General features: G+C 39.2%; 1 protein-coding gene across 1 annotated transcript in view; it reads left to right on the top strand.

Moving 5' to 3' along the window:
• The first annotated feature begins 6,027 nt into the window (after window positions 1-6,027).
• Window positions 6,028-13,302, top strand: part of aggf1 (angiogenic factor with G patch and FHA domains 1) — a 35,163-nt gene continuing 27,888 nt past the window's right edge. The window contains exons 1-4 of the mRNA XM_048619346.1: window positions 6,028-6,323; window positions 7,564-7,666; window positions 7,985-8,295; window positions 10,072-10,203. Coding sequence (XP_048475303.1) covers window positions 6,153-6,323; window positions 7,564-7,666; window positions 7,985-8,295; window positions 10,072-10,203 — 717 coding nt within the window. The 5' untranslated portion in view covers window positions 6,028-6,152. The remainder of the gene's footprint in view (window positions 6,324-7,563; window positions 7,667-7,984; window positions 8,296-10,071; window positions 10,204-13,302) is intronic.

Raw genomic sequence — 13,302 nt, forward strand, 5'->3', positions numbered from 1 at the left:
CATGTTTACTTCGTACTTGCTATTTCTGCTCTTTATATGTTCTGCATTATGCTTTTAAATGATCCACTTCCTAATCTTAAAAATGTATTGCTGAATAACTTCCCCCAGTCAATTTTCTTTAGAGTTCCTAAATTTTTTCAATATAACCCCTTTTATTTGTTGTATGTTCTGTTTAACATATTTCTGAATATCAAGTTATGACAAACTGGCACATTGTGTTCGACAGCAAGTGTGCAAAGGTTTCCAGTATGAAAATATAAAATAGGACCAAAGGTAGACCATTAAACCTTCAAGCTGCCCCTCAATTAGATTATAGCTGATCTGTTGGTGTTTGGAATTCCATATTCTCATCTATCCCTGATAACTTTTGATATCCTTTCATAATACTAATCCGTCTACCTTTGCCTTAAAAATATTCAATGCCACTGCAGCTGCACCTTCTGAAACAGAGTTCCAAAACTGCACAACCTTCAAGGAAAATCCACTCATCTCTGTCCAATTTTAAAGCACTGTCCCCTAGTTCTGGACTTAAGAGGAAACATCCTTTCCATGTCCATTTCATCAAGAACTTTTGGGATTATATACGCTTCAATTGAGTCACATCTTGCTCTTCTAAACTCCAGTGGAAACAAGCCAAGCCTGTCCAACCTATCTCTTTGAGATAACCCCCCTCATTTCCTGTATCAATCTGTTAACTACCTCGTTATTTACACTTATCCTTGCGTAAGGAGATCAAAATTGCACACAGTATTCAAGATGTGGTCTCATCAATTGGTGAAACATAACATCCTCCCATTATGTTAACAAAAACAGAATTTGCTGGAAAAGCTCAACAGGTCTGGCAGCATCTGTGAAGAAAAAAATCAGAGTTAATGTTTCAGACCCGAAACATTAACTCTGATTTTTTTTTATTGCATACGCTCTGTTTTCTGATAGCTGGCCTATCTTCTATTCATGCTAATATCTTCCCCAATAACCTCTGATGTAGCACCTTATCAAATGCCTTCTGGAAATCTGTGGGCTTTCATTTATCCATAGCACGTATTACTCCTTCAAATTGGTTTTCACTTAATTTCCCTTTCATCAAACCATGCTGATTCTTTCTGATTACTTTGAGGCTTTTTGAAGTGTGCAGCTATAACCTCTTTAATGATCAATTCTAATTGACAGATGTCAAGCTAATTTTTCATTGTGCTATTTATGAATACCAGATTGGGTTCTCTGACACATGAAGCAACTTTACAATTACCAACTCTAATTGTAAGCCACTTGAGTTTCACCAATTTATAAGAAGTTATATAATGCCAAGTGGCAATATCATAGATGTTCCCTCTAAACATCAACTTAAATTTACTTTGCACAAAGTTAAATTCTTTAAATTTCATGTACACAGCTGCGTAAAGAAAACTTACAGGAACCTGTATTTAAACAAATCACCAAGGCAGTCCAAAAACTAAGTGTACGTTAATCACCATAGATATTGACTTATCAGTATTAGAAGTACAAGACTTGAAGAGGACCAGGGATGGAATGTCATGGTGCAGCAGTAGCTAGAGGTGTCGTCACTGTGTGCTAGCACTATGGAGATAAGTTACAGGAGTTCCAAGAAAATACGGGGTGACAGTTTAAAAATACCATGATCTGAGAGTGTTAAATTCTGAGATCAATGAAACAACTCTGGAATAACACCAAAAGAGGAGAAAATCAATTAGCTCCTAGAGCCTGTTCTGCTATTCAACGAGATTATGGCAGACTTGCGACTTAACTCGATATACTCGGATATCTCTCTAACTTTGGTTAATAAAGTTACTCAATTTCTGTCTTGATGTTAGCCATTAATATAGAACAGTTTCGTTTTCTTCGTTACCAAATTGACATTGGTCAGAGAGGTGAAAGCTTCTATCACTCTTTACATGTAGAGGTGTTTCATAATTTAATTCCTAAACAATCTAGCTCTGATTTATAATCCATGTTCCCTAGACCTAGGTTCCATATCTATCAGAAATGATTTCATTTGCCTTCTGTTCCTCTTCATATTTTGAGAATTTTGAACAACTCGCCCAAAAAACTAAATTATTCCTGTAAACGCTGCTTGCAGTTCAACCCAAGTATTACTGTAATAAATCTCTGTTAAACTCCCTTCATGACTAGTATGTCTTTTCTACAATGTCAGGCTAAGAATTTCTCTCTGCTCTAGGTGAACTTGGTTATGTGATCATTATTAAATAAATGGTCACAGTTTAATATTGCTCATGATCCATAATGATCTGATAGTACTAAGAAAGTGAATTGGGTGCCACTGAGCAGTTTATTGTTGAACTGGTGCTGATCAAAACTAGACTGATGGGGCAGTAATTGTCTGGGATGGATTTGTCCTGCTTCTTATGTACAGGACATACCTGGGCAATTTTCCACGTTGTCTGGTAGATGCCAGTGTTGTAACTGCATGGAGAGCTTGGCTAGGGATGTGGCAAGTTTTGGAGCATAAGTCTTCAGTACTATTGCCAGAATGTTGTCAGGTCCGTAGCCTTTGTAGTATTGGTATCTCCAGCTGTTTCTTGATATCGTGTGGGGTGAATCAAATTGGCTGAATTGGTATCTGTAATGCTGGGAACCACTGGAGAAGGCCAAGATGAATCATCTGCTGGGCACTTCTGGCTAAAGATTGCTGCAAATGCTTCACCTTTATCCTTTGCATTGATGTGCTGGGCTCTTCCATCATCGAGGATGGGAATATTTGTGGAGTCTTCTCTTCCACTGAGTTATTGAATTGTCCACTACCATTTGTGACTGGATGTGGCAGGACGGCAGAGTTTAGATCTGATCCATTGGTTGTGGGATTGCTTAACTGCGTCTGTCACTTGCTGTTCGCCACAGAAGTAGACCTGTTTCCTAGTTTCATCAGGTTGACACCTCATTTCATGTTTGCCTGGTGCTGCTCCTGGCATACCCTCCTTCACTCTCCATTGAGACAGGGTTGATCCCCTGGCTTGATGATAATGGTTGAGTGGGGGAATATGCTCAGCCAAGAGGTTGCAGATTGTGCTGGAGGATAATTCTGATGCTCTTGATGGCCCACAGTGCCTCATGGATGCCTGATGTTGAGTTCTTAGATAGTCGTCCTGTTTAGCACAGTGATAATGCCAACACAGTGGAGATTATTCTCAGTGTGAAAGCAGGACTTCATCTTTACAAGGACTGTGCAGTGGTCATTCCTACTGATAATGTAATGGACAGATGCTTCTGCATCTGTAAAATTGGGAAAGATGAGGTCGAGAATGTTTTACCCTCATGTCAGTTCCCTCACCACCTGCTGCAGCCCCAGTCTAGCAGCTATAAACTTTAGCACTTAACCAGCTCAATTAGTAGTGTTGCTGCCTAGCCAGTCTTGGTGGTGGACGTTGAAATCTCCTACCCAGAGTACATTTTGTGCCTTTACCATCCTCAGTGCTTCCTCCAAGTGTGTTTCAACATGGCGGAGTGTAAGATTCATCAGCAGAAGGAGGACGGTACATAGTAATCTGCAGGAGGTTTCCTTGCCCGTGTTTAACTTGAAGCCGTGAGACTTCAGAGTCAATGTTGACGAATCCTAGGGTAATTCCCTCCCATCTGTATACCTCCATGCCGTAACCTCTGCTGCATCTGTCCTGCCCAGGGAACAGGACGTATCCAATGATGGTGATTGTGATTTCTGGGACATTGTAAGGTATGATTCCGTGAGTATGACAATGTCAGGCTATTGCCTGCCTAGTCTGGTGTGAGACAGCTCTGCCAATTTTGGCACTAGTCCCCAGATGTTAGTAGGGAGGACTTCGCAGGATCGACAGGGCTGTTTCTGCTGTTGTCTTTACCGGTGCTTATGTTGATGCCAGGTAATTCATCTGGTTTCATTTCTTTGAGACTGTGGCGATTGATATAACTGGCCTGCCAGGCCATTTCAGAGGTCTTTGCTGTAGGTCTGGAGTCACATGTAGACCAGACCAAGTAAGGATGGTGGATTTCCTTTCCTGAAGGACATTACAAAACTAAATGTGTTTTTCTGAGAATAGTTTCATGATCAGCAGTAGACTTTTAATTCCATTTTTTTTTTATTGCTATGTCAGTATTTGAACCTTGGTCCCCAGAACGTTAGCTGAGTTTCTGGAATAATGGTCTGGCAATTAATACCACTAGGTCATCACCTCCCTGTCAACCTGATTTACTCTCGTCTGTCCTGGGATCTAGCCCTGACCCTGCTTGGACCCAAGTTCCCACTCCACTGTCCTCCAGGGACCTTACTCTTCCCCAAGTGACATTTTTTTTTCTACCCACCCCCATCGCTTTTCCCTAGGGGCTCCACCAACCAGTTTCCCCAGGAACCTGATGCTCCTCCCGTGTATTGCTCCAGACTTGACCACCCTCCCTCAACACTCCTCCCCAGGTAGCTGACCCCTTTGCCTCGCTGTGTAACCCCTACTCCCGCTCTGGACCTGAGTCCTGAGCCCCTTTTTCCCTGCTTTGTACATACTCTGGATCCAGTCTCCCATACTGGCTGTGCCTCCATCCCCTGCTTAACAAGAGAACTGTCAGAATGTAACTACAGCTGCTCACTTCTGAAGGAGCCCTGATTGGAATATCTATCAGAAAACAGGTTCTCGATTAGTAAGGAGGTCAAGGATTATGGAGAGAAGGCAGGAGAATGGGACTGAGAATCATATCAGCCATTACTAAATAGTGGAGCAGACTCGATAGTCCAAAGGGCATAATTCTGCATCTATATCTAATGGTCTTACATGAAGAGCTCTCTCAATTTGTTTTAAAAAAAATGAACAGGAGGAGTGACAATTTGCATGTGATTGCCACTCAGAGAATCTGTCCCAATACTTTTAGTTGTCCCCATGAGTCAAGGGGAGCTTGAGTGTTCATAATAAAGCTTTGAGCCTCCTTTATCTGTTGTTTCTGTTTTGTTTCCACCCTTTGACTACTTTCATCTGTTGCCTGTGGCCTGCATTTGCCATATCCTGACTTGTGCCTGTGGTCAGGAAGCAGATCAGTTCTTGTTTCTGTGTAGGTCATGGGTACCCTATGTCAATAAGGCCCAGCTTTTGAGATCAACTGGATCTTGATGTTGGGTTGCTTGTTTACTTGGGGGAAAGTGAGCACCATTGCTCTACCCTCCCCTGCTAAAATCCTGAGTAGATTTCAATGAGCTCTTGCAGAATTAGGCGAATGGTCTCATAAGCATTTGTTTCATAATATAACTATTCACTGCTGTCTTGTTGATGTGAATATTAGTGAGCTTCCTTGTATTCTCATGATGGCATTCACCAAGCTAATGCAATTAATACTGGTCTGTAGTTACATAAACCAATAGTGTCCAGTGTTAGCAATTAATGGCTAATTAGATATCATTGAATATGGCTCCTTTAAGTGCTGTGGAAAACGCTGTTCACTTTTTAATGGGGCAGGTTTTTTTTGGTTGGGAAATCAAGTTATTTCTGACTGTTAATTCTGTACCAACTTTTTAAGTCAGAGTGGTAGAACACTTGGACTAAATATGGCAAGGATTTTTCCTGCACACTCTTATGAACTACTCACCTATTAGAGAAAGTTTATAATTACAGAAAGTGGTCACTTGGCCCATTATATCATCATCTGTCTTTATATTAAATCTGATTCTATTTTAATTAATGTGATCATTGTAATTATTGTAAAATCTAGTGAAATGTGCGTCTGATGCGACTCAGTTAATAGCATCCGTCTCTTGATCATGAGGAACCAGGTTTGAGCTCCAGTCTGGGACTTGAGTACAAAAAATGATGGCTGGCACTTAGTGAAAATGTTGCACAAGATACTGTTTCAAGACATTCAACTGATGACTTATCTGCCTGCTCAGGTGGATGTAAAAGATTCCATGGAACTATTTTGAAGCAGAATAGCAGAGTTCCCTATTAATCTGGTCAATATTTATCCCTCAGTCAACATCTCAGAAAAAAAATGGCCATTATTCATATTTGGCATCATTTTTTCTTTATTGCAATAGTGACTACACTTTGTTGTGACATGTTGTGACGTGTTTTGAAATGTTCAGTGGTCATGAACAGCATTAAATAAGGCAGTGTTGTTTTTCAAATGGATGCTTTGTTCTGATTGGTGCAGGTTATGGTTATAATATGGCAACCATAGATGGGGATGTACATTCAGATCCTGACTCTGAACTTCATGATCTAAGGCAGAAGGTGAGAAATTTGGAAGAAGAGTTAACGTCTTGTAAAAGTCAGATTTACGCTTTGCAGCAAGAACAAAGTCACAGAGAGAGCTGCAATGAAAATCTTCGCAAGCAGGTAATCATTTGTCGAAAAATAACATGCAACAAAATTTAAATCAAATATGTGTTAGATTAAAAATATTTTATGCAATAAAAGTTTAAATGAGATATACTAAACAACTGTTTTATATCTGGAGTTCATCATAGTGATTACAACACAGGAAGAGGCCATTCAACATGTCATGCCCATGCTAGCCCTCTGACACCTTGCATCATCTCCTTTTGTCTTTTCCTCATTGCTATGCAAAATTTGCTTCCTAGATATTGATTAATTTCCCTTTTGAATTCCTCAATTGACTCTGCCTCCCTCACATTTTTGGACTGTGCATTCCAGATCCTAAACACTTTTTCAATAGGTTTTCTTTGTGTTACCGTTGCTACTTATACCAATTGCCTTAAATCTGTTCTCTCTGGTTATCAATCTTGCCAAGATGGATCGGCAACTTGGCACTTCTGACTGAAGATTATTGCAAATTCTTCAGCCTTGTCTTTTGCTCTTCTGCCAGTGAGTTGTTTAATTATCCACCATCCTTCAGGACTGCAGAGCTTAGATCTGATCTATTGATTGTGGAATTGTTTAGCTCTGTCTTTCACTTGCTGCTTAAGCTGTTGGGCGTGCTGGTAGTTCTGTTTGGTGATTTCACCAAGTTGATATGTCATCTTTAGATTTGCCTGGTTCTACTTCTGGTGTGCGCTCCTGCTCTCTCCTTTGAAAAGGGTTGAACCTCTGGCTTGATTGTAATAGTAGAGTGTGGGATATGCCGGACTGTGAGTTTGCACATTTTATTGAAGTATAATTCTGCTGCTGTTGATGGCTCACAGCACCTTATGGATGCCTGCTCTTGAGTTGCAAGATCTATTTGAAGTCTTTCCCACTTAACACTGCATGCTATCATATCCTTTTTTTTTTAGTTGACAAGTACATCACTATACTACATTATTGATGTATTTTTCATGCATTAGTGACTATTATTGCTGAGTGGTTGGAGGATGTTGCCGTTTTGAGATAATTATAAATATTCCATTTAAAGGAAGCTAGGTAACCACATGGTGAAGAAAGGAATAAAAGGTCGTCCTGAGCACTAATGAGAAGAGGCTTATATTGGAACATGAACTATTACAGAGACTGTTTGAGCCGAATGGGCTGTCTCTATGCCAGTAAATTCTATGTAACTGGTGTTTTTGATCAACAATGATTTTTTTTAAAAGTAGTTTTGTGATCTGCAAAGAAGTAACACCTTGTCCCATGTCTACAGGTTAAAGATCTGACTGAAAAAGTCCAAGAAGGAGACAAGGAAGAAATTGGCACAGTTGATACTGGAGTTCAGACCGATGTTTGCATTTCCCCTCATTATAAAGGTAGATGTTGAGAATTGTCCGGAGAAAATAAGACTGTTAGCAGACAGTTTTTTTTATCTGCAGCTTTCCTAATTTCATAGCTTATTTATCAGCTGATAGCAATTTGATCCATTTATAAAAGTATTGGAGATAATTCCCAGAATTGGGTCACACTTTTTTCTGGCAACTCCAGATGTGCTTGCAATGTTAACACTTTTTTTCTAAAGAAAATTGTAGCATAATTCTCTTTGGGAAAGATAGTGAAATGACTCAAATTAGACATTGTAGAAATGATAGCATCTAAATCTCATTACAATACTTTGTCTTTCTGTTTCCTAGACTATTTCCAGTATGGAGCTCTGGATTTTCATTACCACTTGAATAGTGATCAAAATGGCAGGAGCGATTTATCAAGGTTCGAAATTCGTGGAGCTTGTGGAAAAGTTCAGAATGTAATTGAGGCCTCTACTCAGTTTCAAACACAAGCACGTACAATCAGTTATACTGAACAGGCTCACACAGAGAGCCATCAGTACATAGAACAGGCTCAAACAGAAAATGTCCAAGTAGACAGTTACCAGTACATAGGATATCCTGAGAAATCAACGCACTTGGATGGATATGGAGACCATTACACTGAAAATGCAGAGGTAAGTATAGTATGTCATGATTTGAACCAGAGTCGAGGTTAAAAATATTGCTTCTAATTAGCATATGAGTATTGCTTTCCATCTGCGCCCATCAGGACAATTTGTAAGAAGTACCAGTTCAAGTAGAAATCCAAAATGTATACTGCATGAGAAGAAAGTGCTGATTGTTTAATACAGAGACCTGTTATTTGCAGATGAAAAGACGATGCATACACTGCTTCAATTTAACAAAATAGTTGACAGCAATTTGCTGGTTCATTTCTCGGGACAAATTGGAAATTCTGGCAACTTAAAATTGAAAAATAAACAAACAAAAGCAAGATATTTCTTACTGATGGAGAATAATGGGTGTGTAAATAACTGGCATACCTGTACATCTGAAATGGGATTAGCAGAGAACAAGTACTTCAGTATTAATACTTGAATGAAATAATACATAAACAGCAGCACAACTGATAGCACTATGTCTTGCACCTTAGCTCTGCAAATCAGACTGCATAGTTGTCACAGCCTTCTTCATGAAATAGTGGAGCATCTAAGATATGAGTTAATTATTTTGCCAGTGTCTGAAACTGGTTGTTTTAGCTGGTAAATACCTGTGCAAGTGCATCTTCCTGCCTTCCCTGTGCATGAATTCCTCTTCCTCCTGCAAATCCTTGACAGCACTTGGCAGAATTCTAATCACTATAGTCAGAGCAAAGATTGGCAGGTAGTGGCAGGGATAGTGCTCTGGCTGGAGGTCTGTGGAAAAATTTGGTAGTAAACGGCTAAGTGATAGAGCTATAACTGTATTAACCGTCAATAAATCTAACTTCCTTAAAAAAAAATGCCAAGTCCACCTTTAAAAATGAATGCATTTAAATAGTGGAAACTGTTAGTGTTCATTTTAAATTAATATACAGTGCATTTAGAGTTCACAGGTCAAATGATGTGGCGCTGTTGAGGGATCTGTTCTAGTTGATTACCATCTGTTTTAGATTTTAATGAGGCTTGCGTATAATGTCATTTTTGGGTCTACCTATTCCACCTTTTGTTACATGATGGCTGGTCCCCAAGTGAAATGTCAGGATTTCCAGAATGCACTTGCACAGAACATTGTATTTGAGCTACAGGCGAATTGTTATGGGGACAATTCTTTTAATTGTGGCACAATGATCATTGACATATCTAAATAGTTTTTAAGCAAATGCTTCCTTATCTGCACGCTTTATCATAGTTGACCCTAACCTACTGTAGCAATTATTGGTTGGGTAAATGGTTTTCTGTGCTCAAATATGATCACTATCACTTTCAAAATGGCCATTATTCCTTTGTAAATCCTGTTCCTTATTCTGCAAAGCTTTACTCATCTATCACTCCTATTGACTTCCCTCCTCATTTAAAATTTTTATCCTTGCGTTCAAATGCTTTTATGGTCCTTGGCTCTATGTGTCTTCTGAAGTCCCTCACAGTATTTCTGGAACTCTCCACTACTTTTCTCATATCAGCCACTGTGCTGTTAGCTGCCCAGGACCCACACAATGGAATCCTCTCTCCACATTAGTAATTCCATATATTCTCCTTGTCAGAAACAACATCTTTGCTATCATTTGAACCATTACTCCTAATGTTTCCTCTTTTGACAAATGATTGTACTTTACTCAAAATAAAACCCTGATCCCTTAGTGATAAAGCTAAAATAAAATGCACGAGTTCACCACATTTGGTGATCCAAAGGTTAAATGCATCAATACATATATTTATTTAATCTAAAACTATTTTATCTGGTCTTTCAAGGACTTGGAGAATACATCATTGGCAGACAGTTTGCGTGCTACTGCAGAAGCTGCCATGTCACAGACAGGCTTCACCTACGATGAAAGCAGTGGGATGTATTACGATTACAGTACTGGCTACTACTATGATTCGGTAATATGCATTGCTACCTCTTATTCTTAAATTAGCTTTTTGTTTCATTATTAACTTTTATTTGTAATAAGCAGGTTTTTTTACATACCTGAACTATTATTGGACTGTGTTTTATCATGAAGGTATAGTTTTTGAAAGTGATGAAATAATGATAAATTAGCACAAAATATTGGCTAGACGCATTATGAATGATGACTGGTTTTGGACAGCACTTTTATAAAAGAGAAGTGTATTGGAATCGTAATAAAGACATTTAATTTTGTAGTATGATTTGAGGATAGAAGGTTTGTTAAATTGAAGAACTGAATAAATCATGACTGTATTCACTGCAACAAAGAAAGTCAATGGCAGAATTGATTTAAATTTGTGAAAATTGAAAGATTTTTGAAAGGATTAATAATGAGCGATTTATTTCTACTGACTAGTACATTTCAAAAATTAGAAGCAAATTGAATGGTGGTTGATGTGAGATTATAAGTATTTATACAAAGAGAGAAATCAGAATATATAATGCAATGTAAGTGGTCATCGAAGTAGACTCAATAACAACAATTAAGGTAAGCTTAGAAAAATGCTTCCAAATTGAAAAGAATTATACAACCAAAAAGAGACCTCTTGACACATCTCGCCTGTTCTTTGAATTAGTCCAACTCCACTGCATTGTAATTAGAGTCTTAGAGTTATACAGCACGGAAACAAATCCTTCGGTCCAACTCGTCATTGCTGACCAGATTTTCTATGCAAATCTAGTCCCATTTGCCAACATTTGGCCCATAAGCCCTTCCTATTCATATATCCATCCAGATGCCTTTTAAATGTAGTAATTGTACCAGCCTTCACTAATTCCTCTGGCATCTCATTCCATACATGCACCACACTCTGCGGGAAAAATTTGACCCCAGGTCCCTTTTATTTCTTTCCCCTCTCACCTTAAACCTATGCCGTCTAGTTTTGGAATCCCCCATCCCAGGGAAAAGACCTTGCCTATTTACAATATCCATGCCCTTCATGACCTTATAAACCTCTGTAAAGTCACCCCTCAGCCTCTGACGTTCCAGGGAAAATAGCCCCAGCCCATTCAGTCTCTCCCTATAGCTCAAACCCTCCAACCCTGGCAGCAGCCTTGTAAATCTTTTCTGAACCCTTTCAAGTTTCACAACATCCTCCCTGTAAGAGGGAAACCAGAATTGCACAAAATACTCCAAAAGTGGCCTAACCAATGTCTTATACAGCCGCAACATGACCTCCCAATCCCTGTACTCAACGCACTGATCAATAAAGGTAAGCATACCAAACGCCGCCTTCACTATCCTGTCTACCTGTGACTTCACCTTTAACGAACTATGAACCTGCACTCCAAGGCCTCTTTGTTCAGCATCGCTCCCCATGGCCTTACCATTAAGTTTGTAAGTCCTGCCCTGATTTGCCTTTCCAAAATGCAGCACGTGACATTTAGAACATAGAACATAGAAAAGTACAGCACAGTACAGGCCCTTCAGCCCACAACGTTGTGCCGAACTTTTACCCTAAACCTAAGGTCTATCTAACCTCCACCGTTACCTTATACTATCGTCCATGTGCCTATCTAATAGCCGCTTAAATGCCCCTAATGAGGCCGACTCCACTACCCTCTCCGGCTAAGTTAGTCTAATTTATCTAAGTTAAACTCCATCTGCCACTCCTCAGCCCATTGGCCCATCTGAGCAAGATCCCATTGTACTCTGAGGTAACCTTCTTCGCTGTCCACTGCACCTCCAATTTTAATATCGTCTGCAAACTTACTAACCATACCTCCGATGTTCATATCCGATTCATTTATATAAATGATAAAAAGCTGTGGACCCAGCACCAAACCTTGTGGCACACTGCTGGTCACAGGCTTTCATTCTGAAAAGCAATCCTCCACCACCAACCTCTGCCTTCTATCTTTGAGCCAGTTCTGGATCAAAATGGCTAGTTCTCCCTGTATTCCATGTAATCTAACCTTGCTAAGCAGTGTCCCACGAGGAACCTTGTTGAAAGCCTTACTGAAATCCATATAGATCACATTCACAACTCTGTCCTCATCAATCCTCTTCATTACTTCATCAAAAAATTCAATCAAGTTAGTGAGACACAATTTCCCATGTACAAAGCCATGTTAACTATCCCTAATCAATCCTTGTCTTTCCAAATATGGTAAATCTGGTCCCTCAGGATTCCCTCCAACAACTTGCCCACCATCGATGTCAGGCCCACCGGTCTGTACTTCCCTAGCTTTTCCTTACCACCTTCCTTAAATAATTCATTGCTTGCTAATTTCTCCATGTCACCCCTGGCTGTTTTGGTCAATTATTTTAAATCTGTGTCCTCCAATCATTAATCTTCTTGCCAAAAGAACTATTCTTACGTATCTATTAAAACCCCTATAATTTTGAACACTACTGTTAAATAAAACAGATTGTTGTACATTCATAACTCCACTTAATTTCAAATTTAGATGTATTGGCCATTTTAAAACAAAAGATAACAATTTAAAACATTGTTAAATATTGTGCCAGTGCATTTCTCTGATAGCTCAATGACTTACAACAGTAACTGAATTATATATACCAGAAAGGTCCTAGGACTGATTGGCAAAATTGACCCTTAATCTGTTTTCTAAGCTGGTAAATTAGGGTTATGACACTGCAGTTGGGATCAGCAACTTTGGTTAGAGAGGAAAAAATTGGCCAAGATTCTATTACAGATTGTTATTCACTAAGCACTTTTGGATTCATGTATTTGAATGTTACGCAAAGGAAGAAGCAGTTGGGCTGTGCTGTTTCACAATTATAAGAATTTGCTGTCTGTCCGAAAGCTCAAACCAGCATGAAACTGTAGATCAAAACTTTCAGGAGAGGTATGCTAAAGATAAAAAGTAAATAGAAAATAATTGATTGTTAATTAAATTAATATTCATCCTTTAAACATTCCCTCTTCAATTTTTTTTTTCTCTCTCTTACTACCTCTGGCCCCTTTCCAGCAGAAGAAAAAAGTTGCTTGTTCTCTGCTAATTCGACTTGATGTATTGGTATGACTACAGTTTACACACCCATTGTTCTCCCCAGTATTACCAGA

The sequence above is a fragment of the Rhincodon typus genome, chromosome 3 (genome assembly GCF_021869965.1).
Source record: "Rhincodon typus isolate 14 chromosome 3, sRhiTyp1.1, whole genome shotgun sequence".
NCBI classification, from domain to species: domain Eukaryota; kingdom Metazoa; phylum Chordata; class Chondrichthyes; order Orectolobiformes; family Rhincodontidae; genus Rhincodon; species Rhincodon typus.